The 26,961-nt window shown below is 38.0% G+C and overlaps 1 protein-coding gene across 5 annotated transcripts in view; it reads right to left on the bottom strand.

Annotated features, from left to right (window-relative positions):
- Positions 1 to 26,961, bottom strand: part of LRRC28 (leucine rich repeat containing 28) — a 166,342-nt gene that overhangs the window by 4,571 nt on the left and 134,810 nt on the right. For all 5 annotated transcript variants that reach the window (XM_064569970.1, XM_064569972.1, XM_064569968.1 and 2 more), the window contains 2 exons: positions 18,182 to 18,357; positions 16,282 to 16,441 (listed from right to left, as the gene is read on the bottom strand). In XM_064569970.1, coding sequence (XP_064426040.1) covers positions 16,282 to 16,441; positions 18,182 to 18,357 — 336 coding nt within the window. The remainder of the gene's footprint in view (positions 1 to 16,281; positions 16,442 to 18,181; positions 18,358 to 26,961) is intronic.

Below are 26,961 nucleotides of genomic sequence, written 5' to 3'. Positions count from 1 at the left end.
TCGGCAGGGAGTCTGCTTCTCCCTCTGACCTTCCCCCCTCTCATGCTATCTCATTGTCTCTCAAATGAATAAATAAAATCTTTAAAAAAAAAAAATGGACTGTGCTGCTGGCTGCACATATCCATGAATATAGTAAAAACTGCTGAATTGTACACTTTAAACAGTATGACATGTGAATCATCTCATTAAAGCTGTTTAAAAAATAAGAGCACTGAAAGGAGAAATAGACAAATCCACAATTAGAGTGGATACTTCAACATCCCACTCTTAGCAACTGGCAGAACTAGCAGACAGAAAATCAGCAAAGGTACAGAAAAACCAAACAACTCAATTGAACAAAAGAATCTAATTGATGTATATAGAACACTCCGCCCAACAACAGCAGAATACACTTTCCCACCCCCCAAAAATGTCCATGGGACATTCACCGGGATAGACTGTATCCTTGGCTATAAAACATACTTCAACAATTTGGAAAGGACTAAAATTATACAGAGGACACATGAGGTTTCATCCCTGATAAAGAGTGTAAAAGTCGTCACTCCTGTTCATACAAGAACAAGCTGAACAAATTGAAAATCAACAGCTTTCCTTTCAGCCACCAGGGAGTTGAGGGTGTAGGGCAAAGAGCAACCTCAAAGTCTGGAGAGACAGGTGAATCTGGAGAGTCACAGCTGAGATTTGCTCACCTGGACAGAACACACTAGAACTGATGGAGGCTAAATGTGGGCTAGCCTGGGAATCAGACAGTACTGGGGCTGCAATCTTAGCATTGTCCCACACATTCTTGGGTTTTACCTACAGAAACCCTATAGGCTGTCATGGTAAAAAAAAAAAAAAAAAAAAAAAAAACCTTCGCAGCTCAGTCAGGAGGAGGGAAGAAGTAGTTACTGTGTAATATGCCCAGAGCATCGTCCAGAACAAAGGACTGCTCTCCAGAGGAAAAGAGTTTATCAGAGCCTTGTCCCAGCTGGAGAAGGGCACTGTTCCTACTCCAGCCCCCTCTAGTCTACCCATATCACCTAAGGGGGAAAAGCAAGCTATGAAACATGAGAGAGACTTGTGAAAGTTACAGCCCAGATATACAGGCCCACTAAAATACTGAGATATAGTCATAAAGTTTCAGAATGCTTCCTTACCTCACACCTTAGCACTGGAGCAATGGTTCCCAGCATAAGAACAGTGGATTACAGATAAAACACCTGCAACATGCTGACTGTCTGAGGAGTGCACAGGGCAGCCCAAAGTCAAGTGAGGAGACTAAAACAAGGACACCTTAAAAGAACTTGCATTTGAAGCCTCTGGCACCTACACCTTCAGCAAATGTGAGACACAGCCCAACTCCTAGCCTGATTAATATAAAATTTCACACGAAAATAACTATTTACCTCAGTTCTTTTTATCCAATACAACATGTCTCTCTTTCAACAAAAAATTACAGACATGACATAAGGCAAGAAAAAGCACATGTTGAATAGACAAAACTTCAGAACCAGAGCCAGGTATGACACAGATGTTGGTATTAACAGACAGAGAATTTTGAAAAGTAGAACAGAAAATCCAAGATCTTGGGGACAATTTCTAAAAGTGCAACATATGCATAATTAGCATACCAGAAGGAAAAGGACAGAAAGGAAAAGAAACTTGAAGTAGTAATGGTGAAGAACTTTATAAAATTAGTAACAGATCCAGTAGTGTAACAGCACTGAGCAGGATAAATATCAAAAACAAAACAACCTCAAAACAACACATAGGCATATCATATTCAAACTAGAAAAAAAGAAAAAGGACATTTTCAAAAAATCAGAGGGAGAAAAAAAAACAACCTATACCTATAGAAGAACAAGTGTATGAACTACAGTGGACTTACTAGAGAGCATGCAAGCAAGAAAAGAGTGGAGTAAAATATTTAGTGTGCTCAAAGGAAAAAAAAAATCACTACCTTAGAATTCTATACCCAGTAAAATTATCCTTCAAAAGTAAAGGAGTATAAAGAGTTTTTCAGACAAAATGATAAAACTGAGGAAAATTCATTACCAGGCAGATTTGCCCTGCAAGAAAGGTTGGAAAGAGTTCTTCAGTGAGGAGGAAAATGATATAGGTCAGAACTTAGATCTAAAAAAAACCAGGAAGCCTACTGGAGAAGGAATAAAGGTAACATAAAATACTTTCTTTTTCTAATTTTCAATTGATCTAAAGTATAATTTGCTTAAAGTAATAAGGGTAGCAACGTATAGTATGAGTACCGCAGATGGATAGTGACATGAACGACAGCAATTTCATAAAGGATTACAGGGAGGAATGTGGAATGTTCTGTTACAAGACACCTGTACTACACATTGAATAATATAGTGTCCTCTGAAGATGGGCTTTAGTGAAAAAATATATATTGCAAACTCTATGGAAACAACTATACATTTTTGAAAAAGGAGTATAATTGGTATGCTAAGAGAGGAGATAAAATGGAATCATGTAAAATGCTCAATTAAAACCAGAGTGGGCAGAAAATGGGGGGGTGGGTGGGAAATGAAGAACAAATATAAAAAATAGAAAACAATTATAAACATAGTAGAATTAATCCAACTAAATCAATAATCACTTTAAATTTAAATTGTCTAACTATACCAATTAAAAGACAGAGACTATATCAGTGGATGAAAAAATGAGACCCAACTATATGCTGTGGACAAGAAACCCACTTCAGACATATAGATGTGGACAGGTTAAGAGTAAAGGGAGGGGGAAGATAAAGCATGTTAACACTAATCAAAAGAAAGATGGAATAGCTATATCCATTTCGGATGAAGTGAACTTCAGGACAAGAAAAAGTATCAGATATAAGGAGGGGCATGACATCATGATACCGGTGGTAATTCTCCAAAAGGACATAACAATGTGCAATGTGTATGAATCTAATAACAGCATCAAAACATCTGAAGCACAAAATGATAGAACTCTAAGAAGAAAGAGGCAAACCCACTATTAGAGCTGGAGATTTCAACACCCCTCTTTAAGTAACTGGTAGATCCAGAAAGCAGAAAATAAGAGAAAATACAGTTGAACTCAATATCGTTAATCAACCGGACCTGACATTTATAGATACTCTATCCAACAACAGAGAAATACACATTCTTCTCAAGCTCCTGTGTAACATTATTCAGCAAGACAGACCACATTCTAGGACATAAAATCACAGCATAAAAATTTTAAAGAAAATCATACAAACTCTGTTACCAGAGCACTACTGGAATTAAACTAGAAATCAGTAATAGAAAGACAGGTGGAAAATCCCCAAATATTTGAAAATTAAACAATTAAATTCTAAATAATACATGGGTGAAAGAACAAGTCTCCAGAGAAATTAAAATATTTTGAACTGAGGGGTACTTGGGTGGCTCAGTTGGTTAAGTGTCCAACTCTTAATTTCGGCTCAGGCCATGGTCTCAGGGTCATGGGATTGAGCCCCGTGCAGTCTGCTTAAGATTCTCTCTCTCCCTCTGCCTCTGCCCCTCCCCCAGCTTGTGTGCAGTCTCTCTCTCAAAAAAATAAAATAAAGAATCTTTAAAAAAATATTTTGAACTGAATGAAAATGAAATACAACTGATCAAAAAATTGTGGGATGCAGCAGAAGCAGTATTAAAGGGAAGCTCATAGCACATGAAACACATCTATTAGAAAGGAAGCTCTAAAATCAATAACCTGAGCTTCCATCAGGAAGTCAGAGAATGAAGAACAAGTTATGAAGGAAGTCGAAAGTAAGTAAAAATCACAGAGCATGTTCTCTGTCCATAATGGAATCAAATTAGAAATCCATAACAAAAAGACAACAGGAAAATCTCCAAATGTGGAAATAAAATAACACAGTTCTTTGACCTTCTCTGACCCATGGGTCAAATGACTACTTTCCCATGGATTAAAGAGGCAGTCTCAAAGGATATAAAAATTTACATGAACTGAATGAAAATGAAAATACAACATATTAAAAATTTTAAGACATAGTAAAGCAGTGCTGAGAGAGAAACTTAGAGTGCTTAAATGCTTGTTAAAAAGAAGGAAAGGTCTCAAATGAATAATCTGAGCTTCTACTCTAACCCCCACCCCCCCAAAAAGGCAAAGTAAACCCAAAGCAAGCAGAAGGAAGAAATAATAAAGAAATCAATGAAACTGAAAATTTCACTAGGATTAAGAAGATCAATAAAATTGATACATCTTCAGCAAGACTGACAAAGATAAACAGAGGAAAGACTCTCTTAGTATAAGAAATAAAACAGGTGATATCAGTATAGATCCTGAAGCCATTAAAAATATGAGCATATTATGAACAACTTCATAGTCATAAATTTGTGGAAGAATACATGAATTCCTTGAAAACTACAAACTACCAACACTCAACCGAGATGAAATATCCAGCCTGAATAGTCTTATAACTATTAAAGAAACTGACTTTGTAATTAAAAAAAGAAATTTCCACTGGAGAATTCTATCAAACATTTAAAGAAGAGCTAAGAGGAATTTTTACAGAATCTCTTGCAGAAAAATAGAAGAGGAGGCACACTTCCCAACTCATTTTATGAGGCCAGTATTATTTTGACTCTAAAGCCAAAGAGTACAAATCCAGAAAACTACAGACCATATCTCTCATGAACATAGATACAAAAAACCTCAACAAAGTAATCCTCAACTAAATTAATACAGAAATGTAGAAACAGAACTACACACCATGATCAAATGGGAGTTATTCTGGGTATGTAAGGCTGTTTAATATTTGAAAATCAATTTCATCCACCATTTCAACAGGTGAATGGAAAAAAAATGTGTATGATATCAGTGGACTCAGAAAAAGCATTTGACAAAATACAACATCCATTCATGATAAAAGGTCTCAGCAAACTAGGAACAGAGGGGAATCTTTCTCAGTTTGATAATTAGAATCTACAAAAAAAATCCTACTGTTAACATCACACTTTAAAGTAATGTCTACTTTCACCACCTTAAGCAACGTAGTACTTGAAGTTTTAACCACTGCAATAAGGCAAGAAAAAGAATTAAAAGGCATACAGACTGGAAGGGGGAGAAGTAAAACTATTTCTACTTTCAGATGGCATGATATGATTGTCTACATAGAAAATACAAGGGATCTACAAAAAATACTCCTAGACTCTTAAGCAAGTTCAACAACGTTGCAGGCACATTAGATCAAAACACAAAAATAAATCACATTTCCACATACTAATAAAGAACACATAGAAGTTGGAATTTAAAAATATAGTAATATCATTTATACTCACAAAGAAAGTGAAATATTTGGGTGTAAATTTAACAGAACATTTAAGGACCTGAGTGCTGAAAATTATTAAATACTGATGGGAGAAATAAAAGAGTACCTAAATAAATGGAGAGTCATAGTATTTATACACTGGCAGAATCAACATAGCAAAGATGTTAATTCTCTCCAAGGTGATCTATAGATTGAATGCAGTTCTTTTCAAAATCCAGCACAAGGGTCTTTTTTTGAGACAAAGATAAGCTTATTCTAAAATGTATATGGAAATGCAGAGGCCCTAGAATAGTTGATACAATCTGGAAAGAGAAAAATAAAGTAGAAATATCACTTTATCTGATATTAAGGCCTAACATATAACTACAGAATCAACAGTTTGGCACTAAGAGACAGACACAGATCAATGGAATGGAATAGGGAGCATCCTTATGATCTTGGGGTAAGTAAAGATTACTTAGGACACAAAAAGCACTAAATATAAAATTAAAATGGAAAATTTGACTCAATCAAAATTAAAACCTTCTGCTTTACAAATTACACTCATAAGAAAATGAAAAGGCAAGCAACACTGTTGAGATTTCCCCAATTCAGGAAACTATATAAATTTTAAGTCATTAGATACATTGTATTACCTTAATTTAAAAAAATTAAAGTTGGTTAGAACCCTATTTCAGATAATTTGCTATACCAGAAGGTATATATTTGTATACATCACAAATGAAATGAAACTCAGACACAAAATGATCTTAAATGGTAAGTGGATTTTTGAGGATCATCTAATCAAACTTAACTCTCCTTGTTTTTTTAAAAAAATATTTATGTGAAAATCATTCAGAGAAGCAATATATTTCACGCCACTGAGTTTTAAAAAAAAAAAGGTTCTAAGCAAAAGAATCCAACTCCATAAAGATGTTTTTTTTTGTTTTTAACTTACTGAAGCATCATGCCCACTGGCATCATTAACTCCTTACGATGCTCAAGGGAGTAGGGTGGGTAACGTGGAGGTGTAATATTTGTGCTATAAAAAAATCCCAACTCTGTGTTCTTACCTACTTTTGGGAGATTCATCTAACAACCCATTGTACTGATTGTTGCATTAATGATCTAAGTTGTTACAAGTACACCAAATCTACTGCCTTAAGGATGGATGTGTGCTGGTTTGATCCTTTAAAATTCCAGAGCTGTGGCACCACAGACATGATAGTTTTAGGGGAGAAATTCTGAGCTAAGCAATAAACTCTATAGTTAGGAAAAAGATGCTAGTAAATTCTACAAAGAACATCAGCCATGACATTTGTTGCTTTAGAATCTCTGAACTTATTTATAGGCAAGGCAGGAAAAAGAGCATTTCAGCTTAGTTTTAAAATACAGAAATACCACTATTCTTAAAAAAAAAAAAATCATAATGTGGTTGGCACATACTGGAGCCCAAAATATCATAAGAAATATGGTATTTTCTTTGCAAACGTGTTTCCTGATTAGAAACAAAAAGCATAGCCTTGACTCATACAGAAATTCAAGCCAGAAGAAAAATAATACTTATTAGACAGAATTTATCAGATGACATCCCAAGGCTGCGCACATATTAACTTAAGGGAGAATCATCTTACGACATATTTACATTTGTGTTAACAGTGCTTGTTACATTTGTAACTTGTTACATATATGTAACTGCTTGTTATATTTATGTTAACAGTGACTGCCTCTCATGGGAAGATCCTGTGTGCAGAACTAGAGGCTTACATATTACATATTGGCTTCTTTACTTGATGGGTCCATGCCCTAGAACGTTAGGGGTGAAATATGTATGGGGAAAGAAGTATCAGTTGGTTTGGTCATAGCTGAATCCCCAGGACCTAGTACTGAGTTTGGCACATAGTCAATACATAATTGTTGAGTGATACAAGGAGGAAAAAACAGTTAAGAACAATTTACTTCCTTTCTTGAAGAATATTTTGCCTGTGCAAAATTTCATAAGTCACCTTAAGAGAGTGCCAGTGAAGACTTCTGGAAGCTGAGAGAAACACAGAAATCCCAAACACAAGTGAGCAAATAATGTCAGTATTACTGATGTTAATTGTTTCACATTAGAAAGTAATAGCCATAAAAAGCAAGGGTAAGGAAATGAGAAACATCTCATAAGCGATTTGACCATATAAGAATCTGAAGAGATTATTTACAGATAAACTATAGTACGTGGGAGGAGGGAATGCTAAGTTGTTCCTAAAGACAGAGGGAAGCCATAAGACAAAGAGTTCTACATGCCTCTCACAAACAGGCCTCTATCCCAAGGCGCAACAGTCACCCAGGCATCTGGCTCTCTCATGTCATCACTCTGGCCTAAAAGACCAAGGAGAATTCCTGAAGAAAACTGAACTCTAACTCTGAGCTTGAAAGCAGCGGACTGAAGCCACGGTGTCATTACCTACCTACCTGCTTGCAGGGGAGGTTCATTGCGTATCTGCTGACTGACTGGACAAATTAATAAACGAGTGGGTGAGTTATTCTGAGCTATTTGGAAGTAACTCCAATGACATTTTTTAAACAGGAATAGAAAAAAAATTCTAAAATTCATGGGGAACCAACAAAAGATCCCAAATAGCCAAACAAATCTTGAGAAAGAACAAGGCTGGAGGCATCTCACTTCCTGACTTCAAAATATTTTACAAAGCTTCAGTAATCAAAACAGTATGGTATCGGCGTAAAGACATATACACAGACAAAGGGAACAGGACACAGAGCCCAGAAATAAACCCACACATACACTGTCAACGGATCTTTCACAAGGAAGCCAAGAACACACAATGGGAAAGGGACAGTCTCTTCAACAAATGGTGGTGGGAAACTGGACACCCACATGCAAAAGAATGAAACTGGATCTTTATCCTACACTGTACATAAAAAGATCAACTCAAAATGGACCAAAGACATATGCAAGACCTGAAATGATAAAACTCCTAGAAGAAATGTGGTATAAATAAGGGGAAATCTCCTTGATATTGGACTTGGCAATGATTTCTTGGATAGGACACCAAAAGCACAGCAACAAACATAAAAATAGGCAAGGGGGACTACATCAAACTGAAAAGCTTCTGCATAGCAAAGGACACAATCAACAAAAGGAAAAAGCAACTTAGGAAATAGGGAAAAATATTTAATGGCCCCACATTTGATAATGGGTTCATATCTAAAATGTAAGAAACTTCTATAACTCAATAGCAAAAAACAAATTTCTGATTTAAAAATGGGCAAAGGACTTACACAGACATTTCTCCAAAGACATACAAACGGCCAACAGGTATATGAAAAGGTGCTCAACATCACTAATCATCAGGGAAATACAAATCAAAACCACAAGATCTCACCTCATACCTATTAGGATGTCTATTATAAAAACAAAAAAACAACCAAAAAAACAAACAAACAAAAAATAACAAGTGTTGGAAAAGATGTAGAGAAACTGGAATCTTGTGTATACTCTTGGTGGGAGTGTAAAATGGTGCAGCTGCTATGGAAAATTGTATGGCAGTTTCTCAGAAAATTAAAATAGAACTATCATATGATCCAGAAATCCTACTTCTCAGTACATAACCAGAAGAACTGAAATCAGAGTCTCAAAGAAATACCTGCACACCCATGTTCATTATGGTATTATTCACAGTATTCAAGGTATGAAAACAACTTAAGTGTAAGACAACGTCTTCATGGATATAAATATACAATGGAGTATTATTTAGGCTTAAAAAAAGAAGGATGTCCTGGCCTAGGCAACGACAGGGACAGACCTGCAGGATGTTGGCTCAGTGCAATAAGCCAGCTACTGAAGGACAGGATTTCACTTATATGAGGTATCTAAAAAAGCAAAACTCATAGAAGCAGAGAGTAGAATGGGGGTTGTCAAGGGCTGGGGGGAGGAAGAAATGGGAGCTGTCCAGTTTCAGTTATGCAAACTGAACAAGTTCTAGAATGCTGCTGTGGAATGGAGTGCCTATAGTTGAATAATATTGTACTGTGCCCTTGGAAATTTGTTAGGAGGGTAGATCTCATGCTTAAATGTTCTTACCACAAGCAAAAAAAAAAAAAAACCAAAAAAACAGAAAAACCCCACAGTATAGAGAGTACCAATCATCTGATTCAATGGATTCTTAGTTAAGAAGTCAATTTAGAGAGATTCTACTTTAACCTAAAATATTGCCAATGGTCATTTCTAGTGGTAGTACTTCCATTTGAAATAGTTTCCTTTTGCAAAATTGTATTTTCTAATTTTGCTTTAATGATAATGTATGAATTGAATAGATACACTTTGTCCCCACCCAAAAAATAAAAATAAAAACGAAACCACCAGTCTACTAATGTTTTTTTTTTTTTTTTAAATTTTTTTTTTTTCTTTAGATTTTATTTATTTGCGAGAGAGACAATGAGAGACAGAGAACATGAGAGGAAGGAGGGTCACAGGGAGAAGCAGACTCTCTACCGAGCAGGGAGCCCGATGCGGGACTCGATCCCGGGACTCCAGGATCATGACCTGAGCTGAAGGCAGTCGCTTAACCAACTGAGCCACCCAGGCGCCCCCAGTCTACTAATGTTTTAATAATTAAACATATTTTTAATTTCTAAAGCAATACCAGTTTGTTGTAAAAACTCAATTCTACTAAAATGAAACCACTTACACTGAAAGCACGTTTTACTATATATAGTATATATATATTCATACCCCTATTTGACAAACATTGGATCACACTATGCAACCTGTTTAAAACTTTTTTTTTTTTTTTTTTAAAGAAAGGGAGGTGGGGGATGCAGGGGCAGAGGGAGAGAGAGAATCTTAAGCAGGCTCCACGCCCCACGCGGAGCCTGACTCGGGGCTCAATCTCACCATCCTGAGATCATGACCTGAGCCAACATCAAGAGTCCGATGCTTAACCAACTAAGCCACCCAAGCGCCCCTAAAAAACATTTTTAACTAAACTGAAAAATTTTTGCTAAAGAAACTTTTCTTCTTTAACCTGTATAAAGTTTTAAGCCAAAGATTTTTTTAAAAATCTATCTAGATATATTTTTCAAATCGTTGGTTTTGTGTATTTGTAAAAATATACCCTCTCTAACAATATTCAAATGATTCTATAGTATATAGAACTGAAAATTAAAGTCCCCCCTGACTACCCTATAACCCCACATTCCTCCCACCCAAGACAACCATAGTTAAGAGTTAGATATATATCCTGCTGGACCTCTTAGTGCACACACACCCATCTTTCAAAAGTTATCTTGTTCAGAATACTAGAGCATATCTTCATTTTGTATTTGAGTACCACTTCAACATTTCTTCATGCTATATGGTGATTCAATTAGTAGCTAACTGCAGCATAGCATCTGAAACACAGATTTGAGGCAACACTGCTAGGGTTCAAATTCCAGCTCTGCTATGAGACCTTGGCCCAGGTTCTAATATTCCTGGGCCTCAGTCCCACCTCCCTCCAGCCCCTATAGAATGGAGATGATATTAGGTTGAACCACATGTAAGTGCCAAGGCACATGATTGCTATGATCTAATCTTGTTTTCAAGTTTTTAAATTTTATTTAAAAAAATTTTTTTTATGATTCCATCTAATAACAGGCCTATCTTATAGTACTTAGAGAAATAACACAGCTCAGCTTCCAAGCTGGATCTCCTGACCCCTAAGGGCAGGAAGTTCTTTCCATTCTAGCATCAAAGTACAAAAGCAGAGATGCGATGGCACCACTATCTGAGTGTGCACTGTAGTATCTGCTACAGCTAAACCTTCCCCCAGTGGTATGTGAAGAACCACTGGGATTCTGGGGCCATTTGTATTCCTGTCCCAAAACATTCTGGAGATTTAAATGAAACCCTTTGAAGGTCTATGATGATTCATTTTAGTTGTCAACTTGGCTGGGCCATCGTGCTCGGTTGTTTGGTCAAACACCAATCTAGATGCCGTTGCCAAAGTAGTGTTTAGATGTGATTAACATTTAATTCAGTAGGCTTTGAATAAAGCAGATTCTTCTCCATATTGTGGGTGGGCCTCACCCAATCAGTTGAAGACCTTAAGGACAAAGTAAAGAGGTAGAAGGACTTTTCTTTAAGACAGTGACCTGCTTGAGTTTCAAGCCCATGCCCTGCAGAATTTGGACTCAAGATCACAACATCAACTCCTGAATTTCCGGCCTGCCAGCCTGCCCTATGGTTTTGGATTTGCCAGCCCCCACAACTGTGTGAGTCAATTCCTTAAAATCAATTGATCTCTATATATACAGATATAGATATAGGTTCTGTTTTTCTGGACAACCCTTAACTAATACAGATATAGCTATTGGGAAGTGAGAAGCTGCTGTAACAAATACTTAAAAATCTAGAAGTGGCTTCGAAATTGGGTAACGGGTAGAGGGTGGAAGAATTCTGAGCTGCATGGTAGACAAAGCCTATCCTGCCTTGAAGAAACTGTTGGTAGAAATGCAGATATTAAAGAGTATCTGGTGAGGCTCACAAAGGAAAGGGGAGCTGTAGACAGAGCATCTACTGTCCTAGAGAATACATACATTGTCATCACCAGAACGCTGTGTTGAAGGTGCGTTTGCTGAAGTCTTGGGCAAAAAGGGGAGTGTGTTATTAGAAACTGAAAGATGACTCTCGTTATAAAGCACACAGGACTTGACCGAATTGTGCTCTGCTGGATGGAAAGCAGAACTTGTAAGCAATGAACTGGATGTTTAGCTGAGGAGATTTCTAAGCAAAAGCAAATGGCCTGGTTCCTCCTTGCTGCTTACAGTAAAATGGTAGAGGAGGGAGCTAAAATTGAGGGAACTGTTATGCAAAAAGGAAGCAGAATTTGAAGATTTGGAAAATTCTCAGCCTATCCATATTATAAATAATGAGAAAGCTTGCTCTGGGGAGAACACCAAGGGACAACTGTTTACATGATCAACCATGTCAGCAGAAATGCTGACAGCTTGGACTGAAGGGGACAGAGATGGGACAGAGTGAAGAAAGGCTGTCAGGCTTCTGGAATTCTCCCAGCAGGAAAGGGGCAAGAGAGCTATCGGGGAAAGGGAAGAATGGGCCCGGGGATGGGGCAACTTTCTTGGTTTTAGAGGGCAGGGCTCCCCCCAAGGCTGGGGTGGGGGGAGGAGGCACCACTGTGGTGGGCCCAAAGGACAGAGCATCTAGCCAAAGAATGTGATTCTCAAGCATTAAAAATCTAATGGAATTTGCCCTTCTAGGTTTGGACTTGTTTGGAACTCATTACCTCTTTCTCCCTTCCGATGTTCTCCCTTTTGCAATGGGAATGTCTATCCTGTGCCTGTTCAAACATTACATATTGTGGCAGATAACTTGGTTCATTACCTGGAGAGGAGTCCTGCTCTGGGATGAATTATACCCAAGTTTTACCCATACCTGATTTAGATCTTTGAGATGAGATTTTTGAACTTATGAGTTTATGTTGGAATGGGTTAGGATTTTGGGGGTGTTGGGAAGGGATGAATTTATTTTGCATGTGAGAAAGACATGAATTTTTGGACCAGATTGTTAATGGGTTGAACTGTATCCTCCCAAATTCGTATGTTCTAGCCCTAACCTCCAATGTGATGGTATTTGGAGTTGGGGCCTTCTGGAGATAATTAGATTTAGAGGAGGTCATGAGGATAGGGGTAATGGGATGAGTGCCCTTATAAAAAGGAGAGACAGCAGAGAGCTTGTGTGTGTGTGTTCACACTCTCTCTGCCACACGAGGCAGCAAAAGGGCAGCCATCTGCAAACCAAGAAGAAAGCTCTCTTCACACTCTGACCACGTTCACCCTGATTTCAGACTTCCAGCCTCAGAACTGCTAGGAATGAATTTCTGTTGGTTGAGCCACTGAGGTATGGTATTTTGTTATGGTAGCCTGAGAAGAGTAATAGGGTAACATTATTTGGAGTCAGGATCATTGCAGGTGTAATCAGTTAACTGAGGATGAGTCAGTAGGTTGGGCCCTACTGCAGTATCCCTGGTGTCCTTAGAACCGGGGGAGGTGTAGATACAGACAGACAGAGAGAGAAGATGATGTGAAGACACAGAGAGAAGACGGCCATCTCTAAGCCAAGGAGAGAGGCCTGGAACAGACCCTTCCCTCAACAGCCCTCAGAAGGAACTGGCCCTGCCAACATGCTGATTTCAGACTTCTCACCTCCAGAACTGTGAGACAACAGATATCCTATTATTTAAGTCACCCAGTTTTGTGGCATTTTGTTGCAGCATTCCTAGCAAACGAATGCATACGTCTGAGAAACCTTGAGTAACCTGAATTCCTAATGGGAAATACAGAACTTGTGTAAACCATGATTGTGTGAGGAGATGCCAGACACGTTGTTATAATAATAAATAACCCTCTATGTTAATGTTCTCCATTTTAATAAATGAACGTAAGTTTGGGGAATGAACATTTGCCATGACTATTAGGATTCAAAATCATGAATATACTAGTCATTCTTCTCTGTTACGGATATTTGAAGGTTTGGGTATTTACTGTTTAGGCAAAATACTATAATTTCTTTTTACTGCACTCTGTATTAAATTGAAGTTGAAACTAACACTTGTACGGGGCTTGGTATTTTAGAAGAATATCCAATATGTTCTCTTAAAATAATGCCAGATGTCCACATTAATTTAGATATTGGCTGATACAATGTATTATTTTATGACAAGCAATGCAAACTAAACTGAATATATTATAAAACTTAAAAATATTATTATCAAGACCTTTTAGAGTTTATGATATTAAAAAATGCTGATTTTATATTCAGCAGTAAGCTACTGAATTCAAGTATTTGGTTTTCAGTTACAAAAGAAAGTACTTTAAAGACTATGATAGAAACTGATGTCAATGCTTTTAATACAATCTCCATAGCAACATGGGAAGGAACAAAGTCTGGTGGACCAAATGAAAGCCACAAACTCTCAATTTCAACCCTAGCATTAACTCACCACAGAAAGCCATGTTTATATCTTGGCATTTCATCTTTGCTATAAACACAGGCACTTCTGGCTTTGCTCAACAAACGGGCATTGCCTAAGTCCTATGTACTGGATATATTCATTTTATTAAGCTAATACTATTATATTTATGTTCTGAAACAATATAAGATTATTCACACTGAATTTCTAGGTTGTAGCAGAGAAATAAGTAACAGCAAATAAAATATTCAAATACTGAATACATTCCCCAAATTTCACATAAAGATAACACAAAAAAATGACTTCATTTGAAGGATCTACTTTATTTTCACAAATTAATTACCATGATAAAAAGAGAGTCTAACTTTTTGAATAGGTATTCAGAATTTTATCAGCTACTGATAGAGTATCCTGACCATATGGAATTGTCTTCATTTTCATATTTTCAGTAAGAAAACGTCTTCAATAGAAAATTATACAATAATGTATAAGGGTTTTACTATGGTTTAATGAATTAGATAAGATTATCCTAGGATGGTATCTTACTGATATGAAGAGCATTTGCTAAACATACACACATAAGAAATTTCAAGAAGCCTCTGAGCTAAAAAAAAAAATAGATTACAATAGTTAATATTAGTATTTATTACATGCCTGGGCTCTTTCCATGACTGATCTCATTTAGCCTCACAACGACCTTATTAAGTAGACATTATTATTATGCTCACTTTATTAATGAGAGCCTGAAGCTCAGAGATGTTAAGTGCCTGGCCCAAGGGCTCCCAGTGGAGGAGTGGGAGTCAGGGTGTGTGCACCTGACCGCTAGGCACCATGCCGATTTCATCTGTTCCTTTTATTCGTGGAGTGACGCCCTCAGACGCTGACTCAGTGCTTTTAACTCTATTCTAAATGGCATTCCACCACATTTGGCGATGTGACCACCTCGGACTGGAATTAGCAAATTTAGAAAGGTTTGGAAGAAGGCTTCTTGTGGGCAGGCACAACGAAGCAGGAGACATTAAAAATACAGAAAGGGGAAACGGGAACTGAAAAGTCTAACAAAAGGATTATTCAGGGTAGGAACAAGATAAACGCAGTTTTGCAAGGGAGTGGGGTAGACAGTAGAAGGAACTACCCGTTTGTTGAACACCCATTATAGGTCAAGGTTTTACCTTCACCGTCTGCTAATCCTCACGATGGCCCCACCCAGCAGGCTCTTCTAGCCCCATCCTGAGGCTCAGAGAGGTTCAGCACCCCACCCAGGCTCCCTCCTCATGCTATAAAAATGCTTACAAAGGAAACGCTTCTTGGCACTGAATAGAGTAACAAGTTATCTGAAAAAGTTACTAACCCAAAATACCAACTGATGGATAAGTGAGGTGTTAGAGTGTTTTTTTTTTAACTTTAAAAAATGTAAACTTAGAAAATCCTAAATTTAGAATATCTATATGCTGAGGTTGTGCCAATGGGGGATTTTTCATTTGATGTCCTAATTTTAATTGTCTGGTTTTCTTTTTTTAAACTACCAGTATAGGGGTTTTTACTTGGTGGACATTCTTAGCAAATTCAAGGCACTGTGCCAAGAAATAGAGAGTGGCAAGAGAATGGCATTTGGAAGTGTTAGAAATTCAAAACAGAAACACACACACACACACACACACACGATGTTCAGCCATGCACTTTCAGTTAGCCACGCCAATTAAATAGAAGGGCTGGGCTGGTCCCATTATATAACAAATATTTTGTTCTTACATTCCTTATTGCCTAAAGCCTATTGTGAATAGGGGAATAGCAGGAAAACGCTCCTACAAAGAATGAGCTACTCTAAATAGTATATACAATAAAACTGTTCTGCATATGATCAAAAAAGTAATAAAGGGAAGTCCAGTTTTCTCGTGATGCTGAAAATGTGCTTTTGTTTCGTTCAGCTGTATCTCAGGAAGCGTTCTATGCACCTTGACAGCTGCTGACTTAACAATACTTTCATGCATGGCCTCCCTCCCCCCCTCGCCCAGGTGTAAGCCCTGGTGCCCACTTAGGCGTGATTACCCCTGGTGCAGCCCTGCCATCGGCGTCTCTCTCAAGGGAAAGAGCTTGGGGTAGACAATCGTAAACATGGGCTCACTACACCGGTGACAGTGCCCCAGGGGGCAGTGCAGCAGCTCCAGGAGACTTCTGGGTAACGAGATTGGAGACAGAAAGTTCAAATCTGGAACACAAGAGAAAAAACATGCATGCATAAAAAAATAATCAGATTTCCTTCAACTCCGCTTAAAATATGTTTCTTTGTTACTAAGTCAGTTCAGTTAGTTAGAAAGTATTGCATGTTGAAAATACTGTTATCTGATAGGCACTGAATTATTTGGAAATGAAAGATTTTTTTAACTTTTTTGATACTAAGAGAAAAACCTAAATCTACTCTTTTAAGAGCAAACAGAGGGGCACCTGGGTGGCTCAGTTGGTTAAAGCAACTGCCTTCGGCTCAGGTCATGATCCTGGAGTCCCGGGATCGAGTCCCGCATCGGGCTCCCTGCTCAGCGGGGAGTCTGCTTCTCCCTCTGACCTTCCTCCTTCTCATGCTCTCTGTCTCTCATTCTCTCTCAAATAAATAAATAAAATCTTTAAAAAAAAAAAAAAGAGCAAACAGAAGCTGTCCTGAGGTAGAAGCAAGAAAAGAATATGACCAAATATTCTTTAAGAACAAAGATTTTTTAAAAAGGCATTAATTTACCCAGAGAGGTTTGTAAAACTTTCTATGGGAGACTGAGAATAAAAAAGGACTGGCACCAAAGACTAACATTGACTTTCATTAAATTTTACCTAAATCAATTGGGCATTTAGCATTACTCAAGCTAAATTATATTTACTGAAAAGAATGAAAATGGGAAACAAAGAAATCAAAGGAAAGGAAAAAGAATGAAACCAAGCTTCTCCTTGTTTCATTCCTGCAAGCTGTCATTTATATATAGAGAGGGTGCCTCCTTGTCAGCCTGGCCTGAGCTATACAAGAGAAACATTTAAAGCAAAACATCCCAGTGGCCGAGGCAATCTTGAGCACAAGTGTCCACTGGATTGCCATGGATGGTAAACATCCAGAAGACAGAGAGGGAAATGGGTCACACTGAGGTGAAACCTAAAAAAATTACTGAGTCATCTTTGGGAAGGAAATACAAATGATCTTATCATCCTTTATACCTGTCTGGACTTTATCAATAACCATTTATAAAAATGGAATTTCCCCATAGGTGAATAATTACAGTTTTTTTTTAGTATTAAAAAATAACTTTGTGTTAGGCATTCCTAGAAGGTTAATAGGAGATGTTTTGAATGGATCTTTATTCTTTTTTTTAAAGCAAAAATTAAACATTTAGCAGTTTTGAAAACACTTGGAACGTATCTTATTAAAATTGCCTACTGCTTTCTTAAAGCATCTCCGAGATCCACAATACTGCCTGAAACTCCTGGTATTTCTTCCCCTCTAGGTCTGTAATTTCTCAGATGTGAGGAGGCTGCATGGCGAAAACTTGCTTTGCTGGAAGGGACCCAACTTTGCTTTAAAAAGGATAAGCCTTTGGCACTTTTTTTCCCTCCTCAAGAAAGTGCCTCTGCCAGCCTTCTCACTTCCCCCAGATACGTGCCCAAACACCAATTTCCTCCATTTAAACCACATGGTTTAACTTCTAACCTCAGTCCTTTAGGGCTGGTGCGGAAGGATCAGTGTTGATAAAATATTAAAACTTTTTTTTTAAATGAAAAAAAGTCCCATTGCATAACAATGTGAATGTGCTTAATGCCACTGAACTGAGCATTTTAAAACTGGTTAAAATGGCAAATTTTATGTTATGTATATTTCACCACAATAACAAACACGGACACCCCAACAGGCAGCATGAAGCACAATTTCTAAGGTCACTGAGTAAGAGGCAGAAAGAGAGAAAGTCCCGTGTACCTTTAAGAAAACTGTGGTAGGTGTGATGGAGACTCCTCATGGCCAACTCTTGCAGAGGCAGGACGTGATCATTCTCGGTCCCTATGGCCTTCACCTCGGCAGGGAGGAAAACGGTGAGCTGCCCCGATGAAAAAGAAAGCAGCTTCACCTCGGAAACTTGAATGGGAGCACCACAGCTAGAGAGGCACATTCACAGTAGTATTAGCAAAATAGGAAAAGAATATATGTGCCAATAAAAATGTGTTAATCAAAATATACGTTTAAAATTTTAAGACACTGCTGAATTGCCAGAATTCTTTTCAAAGTGAACAGATGCTAGCCTGGGTTCCTTAATAAAGCCTGGCACAGAAATGTAAACTCATCAGCTGGAACTCAGCTACAGCATTGCTGAGGGCCAGTTCCTTCCAGTAAGGACAAACTCCGAAGGAATTTTCCTTCAGGAGATCTACACAATTTGCTCTGGAAGCTCCCTTTATCCTCATTTTATTACCCTTTCCAAGTTCATGCTTATTGAAATTTTCAAAATGAAAAGGAAAAAAGAGTACTCTGTTAAGTTATAGCACTCTGGTTTAACTGAATTTTTGTGGCGGGGGAAGAAACCCCACAAAGCAAATTGATTTTTAATGGTATAAGATAACTTTATTGGATCCTTCCATAAACTTGTGGGAAAAGATTCATAGTGAAGCCCCCTGAATACATGGCGTCATGACCTCGCCCCTGTAGCCACTCATAACCGGAAAGAAGGCAGAGGCAGCTTTGTTCCTACAGCTGCATGGTTGCCAAAACTAAGGAGTCCAACCTCATCCTACCTCCTCTCCGAGACCACCAGGTTACCTAAAAGTCTTAAGACTTTTCTTCTCTAACGACAAACAGGTGCCAACAAACTTTGGCTCTCCAGATACAATATGAGCTAATCTCTCTGCCCTCCACTAGAATTCTGGCAATGAGGGAGAGGGCACAGGCTTGGGCTCCTTCCACCAGAAAATGTCTCCAGAGCATCAGCTCTATACCAGCCAGTTAAAGATACTTAAAGTAAAACAACAAAAACCAAACCAAAACCAAAACCAAAACAAAATGACTCCTTCCCTTGGAAAATGTAATAATTACAGTATCATTGCTCTAATGTTGGGTCAACGAAGACAGTGACCGACCACCCAGGGAATTAGGGAAGATTTTGCAGAGGAGACAATATCTGACACAACTGACTTCACCCAACCAATTTCTCCCTTGGCTCAAAAGAAAGAACCTCAGAAGACTACTCTGGGACACCCTCCTGAGCAAAACCCATATCCAAAAGGGAACGACTATTTCAAATGTGAACATTATAGTTTGGTTTTGCCTTTTTCAACAGCATGATGCATTCTGTATCTGGCTCCTTTTGTCAACATTATATTTCTGGGATTCATGCATGTTGCTGCATGTACTATAGTTTATTCATTTTCATTGCTGTGTAGTAACTGATAAACATTGGACTGTTTCCAGTGTTGTGCTCTTACGAACATTTTTGTGTCTATTATGTGATACATATGAGCATACAGTCCTGTTAGGTACATATGTAAGATCAGAATTGGGCTTCTTATAGTGAGGAGAGCCAGACGATGAAAAGGTAAATCTATAATAAAACAGAGTGAGAGGGGAGTGAGAGCTGTATTAATCAAAGTAAGTCTTTCTGAGGAGGTGACATCTGAGCAGAGACCCAACTGAAGAGAACAGTTGAATCAGGGAAGAGGAACTCCGTCACAGGATGACAGGCACCTTAAATTGAGGACAAGGAACTAAGAGCTCAGGGAGTCCAAAGCAGCTAGAGGTTGCAGGAGAGAGAACCTCAGAGGAGAGAAATGCACAAAGAAAGAACTCTGGATATCTGCAGAGGGTCCCCCTTGAGTATTCAGATGAGTACTGATCAGCACAGGCATGTGAGGAAACTGTCTGGGGCTGGAGGAAGAACCAGCTGAAAAGACGAAAGGTTTATCTTTTTCATGCAAGGTTGAATACAGTGCTTGTTCTTATCAATCAGACTTGAACCTCACAGTTCATGATGCATTAGGTAGAGTGCATGGAAGGGTGTTATCTCAGTAGTGGGAAATAATTAGCACTAGACTGAACACTATTCTATTCCCATTTAACAAATCCTAAAAGCCCTATCTTAAAAGCTAAAACTGTTCCCAATGAACTTAATGGTGTCCTAGGACATATATCAAGAATAGTTGTATGAATACAAAAACATCCAGCACTCAATGTGGTAAAATTCACACCACCCAGAATCCAATAAAAAATTACCAGACTTTCCAGTAAACAGGAAAATATGACCTATAATGAGAAAAATCATGCAAGTGAAATCAACCAAGAACTGATAGAACTGGCAGTAAAGGTCATTATAATAATTATAATTACTGCCTAGAACAAGGACATGTTACATACGGAGCTCTCATCTAAAGACACTGGAAATAAAAGAGCAAATTAAAACTTAATAGAAGAAAAGAAATAAAGAGCATCAAGAAAATCAATGACACTATACTAGATATTTACCCAAAGGATACAAACATAGTGATTTGAAGGGGCACATGCACCCCAATATTTATAGCAGCAATGTCCACAATAGCCAAACTGTGGAAAGAGCCCAGATGTCCATCGACAGATGAATGGATAAAGAAGATGTGGTGTATATATACATATATACAATGGAATACCACTCAGCCATCATACAGAATGAAATCTTGCCATTTGCAACAACATGGATGGAACCAGAGGGTATTATGCTAAACAAAATAAGTTAGAGAAAGTCAAATACCACATGATCTCACCCATATGTGGAATTTAAGAAACAAAACAGATGAACATAGGAAAAGGGAAGGAAAAATAAAATAAGATAAAAACAGAGAGGGAGGCAAACCATAAGAGACTCTTAACTATAAGAAACAAACTGAGGGTTGCTAGAGGGGAGGTGTGTGGGGGGATGGGGTAACTGGGTGATGGGCATTAAGGAGGGCACTTGATATAATGAGCATTGGATGCTATATGCAACTGATGAATCACTAAATTCTACCCCTGAAACTAAGAATACATATATGTTAACTAAACTGAATTTAAATAAAGAATTAAAAAAATTAATGACATAGAAAACGGGATGATAAAGAAAAATCAATTAAAAGGTAGAACTTTGAAAAAATGAATAAAATTGAAAATTTTCTAACAAGACTCATCAGAGAGAAGACACAAATTATTAATATCAGGAATGAGAATGGAGACATTACCCGGTTTCTACAGATAACAAAAAGGCAATAAGCAATTTTATGCCAATACAAAGTCCTTGAAGGGCAAAGATTACCAAACCTCACTCAAGAGAGAGGTAAGATGAACAGCCCTATATTTATTAAAGAAGTTGAATTTGTAGTTAAAAGGTTGGAATACTTCTCAACTCAATCTATGAAGCCAGCATTATCCTGATACAAAAACCAGACAAACACATTACAAGAGAAAAAAACCCCGAAAAACCCAGCAAAAACCCAAAAAACCCAGCATCACTGTTGAACGTAGTTGGAAAAAACCTAAACAAGATTTCAGCAAATTGAATTCAACAATGTATCAAGTCACTATGACCAAATGAGGTTTATCTTGCCAATTCAGATTGCATTAACATTAGAAATCAATGTAATTCATTTTACTAAAACTTTAAAAAAAGAAAAATCACATAATCATTTCAACAGATACAGAAAAGTTATCTAACAAAATTCAACACCCATTCAAAAAAAATCTTAGCAAATTAGGAAAAGAAGGGAATTTATTCATCTGATAAAAGCTATCTATGACAAAACAACAGTTAATATTATACTTGGTGAAAGACTGTTTTCCCAGTAAGTTCAGCAAGAAAAACATGTCTTCTCTCACTACTTCTATTTAACGTTGTATAGAGCTTATAGCCAGGGTAATAAAGCAAGAAAAAGAAAGAAAAGGCAACCAGGTTTTTTTTTTTTTTTAAAGATTTTATTTATTTATTTGACAGACAGCGAGAGAGGGAACACAAGCAGGGGGAGTGGGAGAGGGAGAAGCAGGCTCCCCGCTGAGCTGGGAGCCCGATGCGGGGCTCGATCCCAGGACCCCGGGATCACGACCCGAGCCGAAGGCAGACGCTTAATGACTGAGCCACCCAGGCGCCCCGGCAACCAGGTTTGTAAGGAAGAAGTAAAACTGCCTTTATTCCCCAAAAGACATTACTGTGTATGTAGAAAGTCCAACAGAATCTACAAAAAAAAAAAAAAACCAAAAAAAAAAAACAACAAAAAGCAAAACAAAACAACAAGAACAACAAAAAACTACTGGGACTATTAAGTGAGCTTAGCAAGTCTGGAGCACACAAGGTCAATATACAAAATCATTTGTACTTCTAGATGGTAGCAATAATCATTGGAAATTGAAAAAAAATTTAAATGCCATATACAATAGAATGAAAAATATGAAAATAATTAGGGAGAAATCTGACCAAAGAAGCCCACAACCTGTTCACTGAAAACTACAAAATACTGCTGAGAAATGAAGACATGTATTGTGATCATGGATTGAAAGGCTCAAAACTGCTAAGACAGTAATTCTCCTCAAATTGATCTATAGATTCAACACAGTTCAAAACCACAGGTTTTTTTAAAAATGTAATTGAAACTCTGATTCTAAAATTTATTGGGAAATGCTAAACAATTAGAATAGCCAAGCAACTCTGAAACAAAATTTGAAGGACTAACACTACCTAATTTTAAGATTTACAGTAAACCTATGGTCATCAAAACAACGTGGTATTGGTGTCAAAACAGACCAATAGATCAATGGAGCAAAGAGAGTTCTGGACATAGACCCATACATTTTAAGGACAACTAATTTTCTTTTCTTTTCTTTTCTTTTAAGATTTTATTTATTTATTTGACAGAGAGAGACACAGCGAGAGAGGGAACACAAGCAGAGGGAGTGGGGGAGGGAGAAGCAGGCTTCCCGCCGAGCAGGGAGCCCAATGCGGGGCTCGATCCCAGGACTCTGGGATCATGACCTCAGCCGAAGGCAGACGCTTAACGACTGAGCCACCCAGGCGCCCCAGGACAACTAATTTTCAACAAAAGTACAAAGGCAATACAGTGGAGAAAGAATAGTATTTTTAATAGATGGTACTGGAACAACTAACTGTATATCCATATGCGAAAAAAAAGGAACTTCAGCCATACCTGTGCCATATAAAAGATTAACTCAAAATGAATCATAGATCAAAATAGAAACCCAAACCTTAAAAATTCTAGAAGACAACCCAGGAAAAAACCTTTGTGATGTGGGTTACACCAAAAGCAAGATCCATAAAGGCACAAATTGGTAAAATGGACTTTATCAAAATAAAAAATGTCTGCTCTTTAAAAGGCCCCATTAGGACAATGAAAAGACAAGCCATGGACTGGGAGAAAATATGTGCAAAGTATATATAAGATAAAAGACTTGTATCCAGAATCTATAAAAAAACACTTTCAAAACTCTATAAGAACACAAATACCCAAGAAAAAAATGGGGAAAAGACTTATATAGACACTATGTCAAAGCAGATATATGGACGGCAAATAAGACAAGCAAAGATGTGCATTCTTTTTTTTTTATGTTATGTTAATCTTCTTATTCACTAGAAAAATGTAATTTAAAAACATAATGAAATACCATTGCAGAACAATTAGAATGGATAAAATTTAAAAGACGGACTATTCCAAAAGCGGCAAAAATAGGGAAGAACTGAAAATCTCTTATATTGAGGTGGGAATGCAAAATGGTAGTTATTTTTTGAAAGTTTGCAGTTCCTTCAAAAATTAAGGATATCTATGATCCAGACTACTACTATTTATGCAAGTAAATTTAAGACTAGGACCATTAAAGGACAGTCTACATATGTCCATAGCAGCTTTATTTGTAATGAAGTAAAAAACTAGAACCAACACAAATGTCCATAACAAGTGAATGGAAGTAATCTGTAGTATATCCGTAGAATGCAATTCTACATGGCAATCAAAAGGAATGAACTACTGATACACACTACATCATGAATAAATCTCCAAATTTTATGCTGAGTGAAAGAAGCCAGACCAAAACAGAGAATATATTGTTTGATTGCATTCATATAAAACTCTAGAAAATACAAATTAATGTACAGTAACAGAACATAGATCAGTGGTTGTCTGGAGATAGGATGGGGGCAGAAGGAAAGATGACCAAGGGGCATGAGAAAACCTTGGGAGTGATGGATATGTTTATTATCTTAATTTTACTGATGGTTTCAGAGATGTGTGTGTATGTGTGTGCATGCGCATGTGCTATATATATATACCAGGAAAAGCAAAGCAAAATAAATACAAAGTATGAATAGGATATTGAAAAACCTAAGAGCTGAAATTGGTGAAAAGGAAACAAAGAATAGAAAGTATAAATAAACCCCAAATCTCATTCTTTCAAATAAAAAATATGCCTGGCATGTACTGATTAAAGAGAGAAATTAAAAATATACAACATTAGAATAAAAGAGCAGCTGGGGCAACTGGGTGGTGGAGTCGGTTAAATGCCCAACTCTTGGTTTTGGCTCAGGTCATGATCTCAGAGTCATGATCTGAGGGTCACGAGATGGAGCCCCGTGTTGGGCTCCACGCTCAAGGCAGAGTCTGCTTAAGATTTTCTCTCCCTCTGCCCTCTCTCCACACTCTCTCTCAAATAAATAATCTCAAAAAAAAAAAAAAAAGAATAAAAGAGGAACTAGTAAGACAGATATGAAAGAGATGAACAGATTTATAAAGAAGTTTCACTTCTTGTGATGGCAAGCCAGGTAACAGTAACCAACTGAAGACAGTATCAAAAGCTGGATGAAATATCCGCTTTACGGCCTTGGAGAGCATTCAGGAAAAATTATAGAGCCAAGATCCAAGACAAGACAGAACCTGAGGAACAAACCGGCATTTGGGGCTATTTCTTTCCTAAGGGTGTTTGTCAATTACTGAAAAGACTGCTTGAAGCAGAGCAGCATTTAACTGCCTAAAGGGACCCAGAGGGACGAATACTGGCATCCAGAGCCCATTAAGGCAGATGCAGGACTGAAAAATCATCCACACAAAGGGCCCCTGGAGTAAGGAGGAACTGAAGGTAGAGGCCATCTCAAGGACTGAAGCCTAACTTCAAATCTTCTCAATTCCTGAAATGGATTTGAAATTGCCAGCCACTGAAAAGAGCCTCGCAAATGGCCAGAAGGTCATTGTATCGGTCAGTGTCCAGTCGGGAGGCAAAACCACACTGGGAATTTGAAGAGGGAAAATTATAAGAATCGTTAAGCGGAAAGAAATCTCCAGAATGTAGGGAGCATGAACAAGAAAGTTACTTGGAAAGCTTCCCCCCTCTAGACCTATTTGGGGGCACGACTGCCACAGGAACACGCAGTGCTATGGAGGCAGTCCACAGAAGCAGCCCATCGGGTAGCAGAGAAACTTGCTGGAGAAGCTGGCCTGCTGCTGGGGGGTGGAAAACATCCTGGGGGCTAGAGCTGGGTCACAGAATCAGCTCCCTGGGTGGCAGACTACCAGGTAGTCTGCAAGAGTGGTCCGCCAAGGAACAGAGAAACTGGCTGGAGAGTGTGGGTTTCAGCGGCACTGTTCCCAGGTCTCCCTTTGCCAGCCACTGTGCAGAAAACAGCAGCCCGGAAGCAGGAAGGGAAATGCTTTCCTCCTCTTCTGACCTTGACGTATCCCTCCATGGCCCTCTACTGAAAAAACCTTATATTAATCCACATGACAAAGGAGAAAGTTCTATAGGAGCCAGTTCCAGGAAAAAGGGTAGATTCAGAGTTGAGAAGCAACAGATTAATAAAAAGACACATGTGCTTGAGGCCACTCTACAGGGAGAGAATATAATTTGAGGCCTAAGATAATATAACAGTTCTTTATATACCATATCTGGTAGGCAATCAAAACTAACGAGGTATAAGGATAGATAAAACAGCCTAAGAGAAAATCAAGAGAAACAACAGCTATTAAAAAAAGAATTTTTAAAAAGATGACAGATGATGGAATTATCTGATACAAATTTTACAATAACCATTCTTAATATGTCTAATAAGCTTTAAGATTGAGAATTTTGATGGAAGCTGTAATACATGTGATGTTAAGACCACAAAGAAATCTGAGAGAACAATATTCAGATAGAGGAGAAACAGGTGCAAAGAGGCAGGAGTCTGGTGTGCTCAAGAAGAAGGGAGGGGGTAAATATGGCCGAAGTGGAGGCAGGAAGGGAGAGAGTGGTAGGAGAAGAATTTGAAGGTACGACCTAAAAGACAAGTCATGTACAGGCTCACAGGTCAGTGGAAGGGCTCTGGCTCTTATGCTAAGTACATGGAATACCAAGGGTGATGGCTGAATAGAGATAACTGGATCTGGGTTATGACCTGGCTGGGATTGCCAGACACTATGTTGAAAACAAACTCAAGGTGGTTGAGACAGAAGAAGACTACTGCTTTAATCCAGGTGAGAGACGATGGTAATTTAGGTCAAGGAGATATAGTAAATAGAAGTGGTGAGAAGTGGCAAGAGCCCGAATCTATTTTTGAATGTACAGCCAACAGGCTATATAATGAGTTGGCTGTGGATGCGAGAGAAAGAGAAATCAAAGACGACCCCCAAGCTTTTAGGCAGAATAACTGGAAGAATGGTTTCCATCAACTGATGTGTAGCAGATTGTGGAAGACTGAGTTGGGGGATCTGATTATGGATATGTTAACATTTAATTGT

Source organism: Mirounga angustirostris, unplaced genomic scaffold (genome assembly GCF_029215605.1).
Source record: "Mirounga angustirostris isolate CCGP_5_RB_7025 unplaced genomic scaffold, mMirAng1.0.hap1 SCAF_9, whole genome shotgun sequence".
Taxonomy (NCBI): domain Eukaryota; kingdom Metazoa; phylum Chordata; class Mammalia; order Carnivora; family Phocidae; genus Mirounga; species Mirounga angustirostris.
Note: the sequence above shows the minus strand (reverse complement) of the source record. Positions and strands in the feature narration are given on the sequence as shown.